Raw genomic sequence first — 7,964 nt, 5'->3', positions numbered from 1 at the left:
CGGAGCCTTTTTTTTAAGGTGGGGGCAGGGGCATAGACTTTATTGAATGGCACAATTTCTTTATAGCGTAACGCTATTATACTATGTGCAATTTGTGCAAAATTGATAAATAAACAATGAATAATTCCTCAAAGAGTCCAGAAAGAGTTAAAAGGTTTCGCAAAAATGTCGGATAGATTTAACGATTTTGCAAAGACTTCAATTATTTCCAAAAGATTTAAATATTTTCACAAATATTACCGAATGTTTAAAAATAATAAAAATATTTCGCAAAGATTTCTAAACATTTCAAAATGACTGTACACTACGTACAATCAATATCAAAAGTTGTCTATCTTTAAAGTGATTTATAAAATTGACAAAAAAATATCAATTATTAATTTCTGTAAATCTTGATGCAGGTTTGTAAGCACACATCATAAAAAAAGAATTCAGGTTAAAATTGTTTATTTGACAGTAGTTATTCGAAGGTTTAGTTTTTCCTTTCTTTTTAGGGAAAACTGACCATTTTTCTTTAATCCTGATGATAAAGGCCTCATTTTATTCTTCAAAGGATTCTTTTAATTTCTATTTGGTCTGATTTTTTTTCATTACTTGAGAAATCATACATTTATTATTGTTAGTGACAATCATTGTTTAAATTCAAATTAAGACCACCCAAAAAGAATTGTAGAGAATCTTTTAAAGAATAAAATGAGGCCTAGATTATTAGCATTAAATAAAATTTATAACTTTCCTTAAAGAGAAAGGAAAGACTAAACCTTCTAATAACTACTGCTAAATAAACAATTTTAACCCTAATTATTTTTTTCTGAAGTGCGCTTAGAAGCCTCCATCAAAAGTTACATAAATTAATAATAAATCTTGTTTTGTCGATTTTATAAATCATTTTAAAGAAAGATAACTTTTGAGATGGATGGTACGTATTGTACATCCTTAAATGATTTCCCAAAGATTTCAGATAAATTAAAAAGATTTCAATGGGTTTTAAAAGATTTCAATAATTTCAGAAATAGTACTAAATATTTCAAAAAATATATAAAATATTTCACAAAAATTACCAAAAATTTTATGAATTAGAATGATTTCCTAAAGATTAAATAAATTTCACAAATATTTCGCAGACCTCACATCAATTTAAAAGATTTCAGAAAAAGCTTAATTATTGGCTAAAAATTTCACAACGATTTTGAAAATTTCAGATAAATTTTAAAGATTTCACAAAGACTTAAATAATTTCCCAAAGATTTCAAAGATTTCGAATAAATTCAAAAGATAGCGCAAAGACTTCAATGGTTACACAAATATTATAAATATTTACAAAACAAATCTAAGTTTTCCAAAGACTTCGGAATGATTTCCTAAAGATTACAGAAATTTCACAACTATTTAGCAAAGGTTTCGGATACATTACAAAAATTTCACGCACTCAAATGATTTCCAAAAGATTTCAAATAAATTAAAAAGATTCTAATGGTTTTCAAAAGATTTCAATAATTTCGGAAATATTACCAAATATTTCACAAAAATTTCATAAATTAGAATACTTTCCTAAAGATGAAAAAACATTTAAAAATATTTCACAAGAACTTCACATTAGTTTAAAAGATTTCACAAAGACCTAAATGATTTTCCAAAGTTTTCACAAAGATTTCAGACAAATTCAAAAGATATCACATAAATTTAAATGATTTCCTCCAGACTAAAATAATTTCAAAAAAATTTTAAATACAAGATTTCAGAAGGACTTAAATGATTTCAGAAATATTTCACAAACATTTATTAGGTTTCAGATAAATTTAAAAAAGATTTTAATGATTTTCCCAAGACTTAAATAATTTCACAAATATAACTAAATATTTTAAAAATGTGTCAAATATTTCACAATAATTTCCAAGGACTTCGGACAAATTTAAAAAATTGTAATATATATGTATATTTCCAAAATATACATAACAGTGTTACAATAATTTCACAAATATCATTAAATGTTTAACAATTATTTCAAATAACACGAAAAGATTTCCAAGATTTCAATTATTAAATTGCATTAAATTTATTTCCTAATTATTTCAAATATTTATTAAGAATTTCCAAAGCTTGCAAAAAGATTTCATAAAGATTTCAGACTTCAAGAAGACCTTAATTTTTTTAAAGATTGTACAAAGATTTCAATAATTTCATAGATATTTTCAATATTTCGCAAGGACTTTAGCGATATCCCTATGTGGAAGAAACTTTTAATATTAGGCAGAAAATTTATTTTGTGGTGAATAATTTATATTTTCGGGTCAAAAATTCAAATATTTGTTGACAAATAAATCTAATTTTATAAAAATGTAATAATTAAATAAAACTTTTAATATCCGACAAGAAATTAATTTTTTTATTGAAAATTCATATGTTAGGGTAAAAAATTAAACTATTTTGTAGATAATTTGCCTTTTTATCTTAAAAATTTTCCCAAATTCTTAAAAATGGACGTATTTTGTTAAAAATTCGTTTTTTCCGTAGAACATCAATCTACCCGATGGAAAAATCTATCTTGTTGATTAAAAATTTAAATTTTTGAAAACAATTTACCATTTTGGTTAAGAAATTAAATATTTGGTTAAAAACTCGTATTTCAGTCAAACTCAACTAGTTAGTTGAACTACTTTCGTAAGCGTTTTTTAAAGATTATTCTCTTTGGTTTAAAATTGAACGTTTCTTGATGAAAATTCGCTTTTTTATTACAAATTATTTTGTATACGATAATTTAAGTATCCCATTTTCTGATGGAAATCTATACTTTATAAGTTGAAAATTCAACTATTTAGTAAAAAATATCTTTATGTTTATGAAAATTTATCTTTTAGGTTGCAAAATTAATTTTGTTTGTCGATAACTCGTCTTTTTGGTTAGGAATTAAACTTTTCTTTTAAATTTATTTCTGCCTTTGTTTAAGTAAACTGGTTCAATACTCCTATTAGTTTCCGATTTTTGTTAAAATATCAGCCTGCCTTAAGTTAGTTTTGGGCTGACTTATTTTTAGGTTGAAGAGGAAAAGTCATACAAAATTACCTTCCTCAAAAAACTTTTCCTCTTTCCAAGGAAGAAAAACGTCATTTTTCACCACGACAACACACCTGTGCATTTATCGCAGCTTATTCAGCAATTTCTGGTGAAACACAGCGTTACCAATTTTCTGCAGAAAATTGGTTTCGTAGTTTATGGATGATCCCTAAAGGATATTTTAATATGAGAATAAGCGAGAAATTGCTGCTTTTTACCAGAAATTGCTGAATGAGCTGCAATTATTGCGCAGTTGCGTTATCGTGGTGAAGAATGAAATTTTTATTTCTTGGACACGAAGGAAATAGCAGAATCGTTCAATAAAATTTGAAAGTCGATTGTTTAGAAATCCTAGCTACTGGACGGCTAAGCGACAGTAAATTTGTGTAATTTGTAATTTTAGTAAAAAAAAACTATATTGTGTAATATAAGGTATCCTGAGATCAACTAAATTTAATTGTACAACAGATCAAAACTTATAAAAGATAATCCAAATAAGACTGTGATTTTTTTGGTTTATATTTACGAAAATAATCATTATGCTGGGAAATCCTATTTTTAAAGTTGATTAGAAGTAAACATTATGAAACTAATTTGAGAAGGAATGTAAAATATACAAAAAAATTTTAAACAATATTCTTACATCATAGGAATATTTATTGCCAGTCTTTAGTTTACAATTTCATTTTCCAGAATTTCGATTGAACAAGAAAGAGTAGGTCAGGACCGAGAACCACAGCATCACTGCATTTTTACAAAGTATAACATAATTTCTCAATGCTTCTCTAAATATTTGCAGAGAGGCATAGTCCTTTGGGAATTTCTAAAAATAGAAAATAAAATTTTTCAGTTAATTTTGTTTTAATTACTAATATTTTAACACTTTTGTATAAACCAGATTCGATTCCTCTTTGTATTATTCCAGGGTGACCACTGGAACAGGAAACCGGAAAAGAACTAGAAGTTTTTCGAGACACCGGAAAATGACAGTGAATTTATTTTTTTATTTATTTTTTTCAAAATAAGTTCGATTTGAAAATTAAAAAAAAATTTATTTCAGTTTTAGTTTTTTCAATGATTATATCAATAAGTTTATAATGCGCAATTGTAAAATCTTTTACTTGACAAATTTTTCATTTAAGGTTTTTATTACTAATCGTACATTTTCAATTTGAAGAATAAAAATTTTTTAGGTTGATCAACCGTTAATACAAATCAAATAATGATTTGTAAAACCGAAACGCAGTTCAAGTATTTAATTAAACATTAATTTAAAATTAGAACATTTAGAATTTGAAAAAATTAGCATCCATTAAAAATAAACAATTTAAAGATATTAACGTCACAAATTTTATTGAATTTTTTGTAATTTTATTCAGCTGGAAGCGATGGAATTTGTTAGGTTTTTCATTCTTAGAATGTCACTTTTAATTTTTATTTAAAAGTTTTTTATAGTTTTAAGGGAGAAAATTTTTGCTTTGAATTTTTTTCAATTAGAAGAGGGATAATATTGCATTTTTGAAATATTTGTAGTTGGAAGGGAGGAAATTTAGGTTTTAAATATTTTTTGAATTTGAAGAGGGATAATTTTGTATTTTAAAATTTTTTGTAGTTGAAAGCGAGGAAATTTTTGTTTCTAATTTTGGTTGAATTGGCAGGCATTCGATATTTAAAAAATTTCGTTGTTGTTGAAAGAGACGAAATTTTCGTTTTCTAATTCTTCATAAATTCAAAGAATCCCTTCTTTCTTTTTATAATTTTTATTTAGTTAGAAGGTATCACATTTTTATTTTTTCCAAACAAGAATAATTTGTTATTTTTCACATTTTTAGAATGTCGCCTTTTAAAAACACTTTTACTGATTTGAGATAGAAAAATTCGTATTACATAAAGAGCGATAAATTTGTATTTACAATTTTCTTATAGTTGTAAAGGAACAAATTTTGGTTTTGAATTTTTTTGAATTGGAAGAGGGATAATTTTGTATTTTTTAAATATTTATAGTAGAAAGGGAGAAAATTTAGGATACTTTTTTTTTAATCTGAAGAGCGATAATTTTGTATTTAAAAAATTTTTTTAGTTGGAAACGATGAAAATTTCGTTTTTCATTTTTGTTGGATTGGTAAAGACATTTGATATTTTTTAGATTTTTTTTTTAATTCAAAGAAACGAAAATTTCGTTTTCTATTTATTTTTAAATTGAAATGATGAAAACAAAAAAGAGTTTTTCAATTCAGAATAAATTAGAAAACGTAACTTTTCTTACTTCTTTTAATAAAAGAAAACACAGGATAATCAATATTCCACCGTTTTTAATTTAATGAAAATAGAAAATAAAAAATGACCTCTTCAAATGTATGACAAAATAGAAAAACAAAATTTTCTCCCTTGCAAATCAATAAAAATGTAAAAATAAAAAAATCTTCTCTTTCAGTTCAGAAATCAATTGAAAATAACTCATTTTTCCCTTAAATTTAATACAAATTTAAAAAAGAACAATAACCTCTTTTTGAATTAAGAAAAAAATAATCCAAATTTCTTTTTAGCTCAATAAAAATACTAAAAATGAAACACTCTCTTTTGATTCACAAAAAATTCAAAATAACAAATTCTACCTTAAAACTCAATATAAATTAAAAATTGGAAGATACAATAAAAATAAAAAGAATCATCTTTTTTTTAATTCAGTTTCAAATAATCAAATTTATTTTTTAAATCAATAAAAATCTTATGCGTAAAAAATCACGTTGTTCTAATCCAGAAAATAGATCAGAAATAAAATCTTCTATCCTTCAACTCAATAATAATGTTAAAAATGAAAAATTCTCCTTTGATACATAAAAATTGAAAAAAATTTTCCCTGAAACACAAGAAAAATTTAAAAAAATTAAAAATAAGCCGTTCCAAATCAGATAAAAGCAAACATAATTTTATCATTTCCAACGAAATAAAATGATAAAGAAGGCCGCTTTTAGTTCATAAAAAAATATAAAACGAAAATTTCCTCCTTTTCAACTGAATAAAAATTTCAATTTTCCTTTTCAAATTTAATCAAAATGTTCTAAATAAAAAATTACCCTCTTCTAATTAGGAACAAATTCGGAAATATAATTTTCCCTCCTTAAAATCAATAAAAATTTTTGAAATAAAAAACTGTTTTTTGGATTAGAAGAAATTAAAAATAATAAATTCTAACCTGAAACTCAATAAAAATTTTAAAAAAGTCACTAAAACAAAAAAGGCCTCCTTCAATTCAGAAATTTAAAAAAAAATTGTTCTCCCTTCCAACTCAATAAGCATTTTATAAATACAAAATTAGCCCTCTTCCAATTCAGAAAAAATTAAAAAAACAAAATTTTCTGCCTTGAAACTCAGCAAAACTATTATAAATGAAAAATTATTTTCTTACAGTTCAAAAACCAATTGAAAATAACAAATTCTTCCCTTAATCTCAACAAAAATAAAAAATAAAATAGAAAATTAAAAAAAAAAAGGTTTTACTTCATGTGATTTAATTTACATTTCTGTATTGACTCGGGAAATGATCGGGAATTTTTTCCCTTAATTAAAGCGGTCACCATGTATTTAAAAATGTCAATAATCAGTTTTAAAAAATTAAACTAAAGCTTAAAATTACTTCGTTAACAGTTACCTTAGCATACCTTAACATACCTTAACAGTTTTTGGATTATTTTCAACATTATTGGCTGATTGCTTTATAACAGAAAGTCCCAAGTGACCCCGAGCACCGTGCAGGGGAATTGGATGGAATTTTTCTTTACTTTTTTCGATAACCACAAACTTTTTGTCAGCAGATGTCGTAGGAGTTGAAATTGTCGTACTCAATTTCTTCTTCACGCTCGAATAGGAGATATCTAATTACCAAGCAATAACAATTAAGGTTAAATAAAAAAATGTGTAAAGTCACCAGACTCGAAAAAATTTCATTCTTTTTAGCAAAATCAACTTACAATTACTCGGACTATGAAATCCAGGGTTTTTGAATGTTTCCATGATCAGAGATTCTCTATCAGAGTTTTGCGTTTCACCAATACTTCTTATTTCCATGATAAAAGTTTACTCTGATTATTTAGTTCTTTACGAGTATTTTCCGAATATTCAATTTAGATCCGAACGCATTAAATTTTTGTTATAAATTCTAATATTTAGTGAGAAAAATTTTGAACCGAATATTTACATTTTTTTGATAGATGTGAGTCTTTTGTTTTTTGGGAGATCAAATCTTGGGAATGGTATGACTTTCAATTTTTTTAAAAGATTATTTATTTTTGATATTTTACCTGTACAGGAGAAAATAATTACCGGTAAGCAATAAAATTTCGACTAACTATTCATTTTTTATGTTTATTTGCTTACATAATTACAAGTAAATTTTTTTTTAAATTCTTGAAAAAATTGGAAAGATTTTGGATGATTTCAGATATCTCGAATGAACATTTCAACTAAAAAGTTAATATTCCACAAAAAAGTTGAATTTTTAACCAGAAAACATTAAAAAAATGAATTAACAACGAAAAATTTTATAATTAATTAATACTTCAAACATAACAGATTTCAATTTTGAATAGAAACAGTCGAATTCATCCAAAAAAGACAAATTTTTAACGAAAATTTAAGTTTAAAAAAAATATATTAAATGATTTGCAAAGGTGACGAATCTTCTAAAAAATAATTGAATCTTTTGACTCCAAGTTATAAATTTTCGATACAAAAGTACATTTTCAACTAAATGGTTTAATTTTCAACCAAATGGAAAAATTTTCTACAAGGAAGAATAATTTTGTACAGAAAAGACCAATTTTCATCAAAATGGATACATTTTCACCTAAAGAGATGCATTTTTAATGGAAATGTGTAATTTTCAACGAAAAAAATTATTTTAGTAATTT

General features: G+C 24.5%; 1 protein-coding gene across 1 annotated transcript; it reads right to left on the bottom strand.

Annotated features, from left to right (window-relative positions):
• Positions 1–3,690: 3,690 nt before the first annotated feature.
• Positions 3,691–7,286, bottom strand: LOC117169471. Its single transcript, XM_033355873.1, has 3 exons — positions 7,026–7,286; positions 6,727–6,929; positions 3,691–3,877 (listed from the first exon to the last, which is right to left on the bottom strand). The coding sequence occupies exons 1-3, from the start codon at positions 7,120–7,122 to the stop codon at positions 3,737–3,739; spliced, it is 441 nt and encodes a 146-aa protein (XP_033211764.1). The 5' UTR covers positions 7,123–7,286; the 3' UTR covers positions 3,691–3,736.
• Positions 7,287–7,964: the final 678 nt, after the last annotated feature.

This window comes from Belonocnema kinseyi, chromosome 3 (assembly GCF_010883055.1).
Source record: "Belonocnema kinseyi isolate 2016_QV_RU_SX_M_011 chromosome 3, B_treatae_v1, whole genome shotgun sequence".
NCBI classification, from domain to species: Eukaryota; Metazoa; Arthropoda; class Insecta; order Hymenoptera; family Cynipidae; genus Belonocnema; species Belonocnema kinseyi.
Note: the sequence above shows the minus strand (reverse complement) of the source record. Positions and strands in the feature narration are given on the sequence as shown.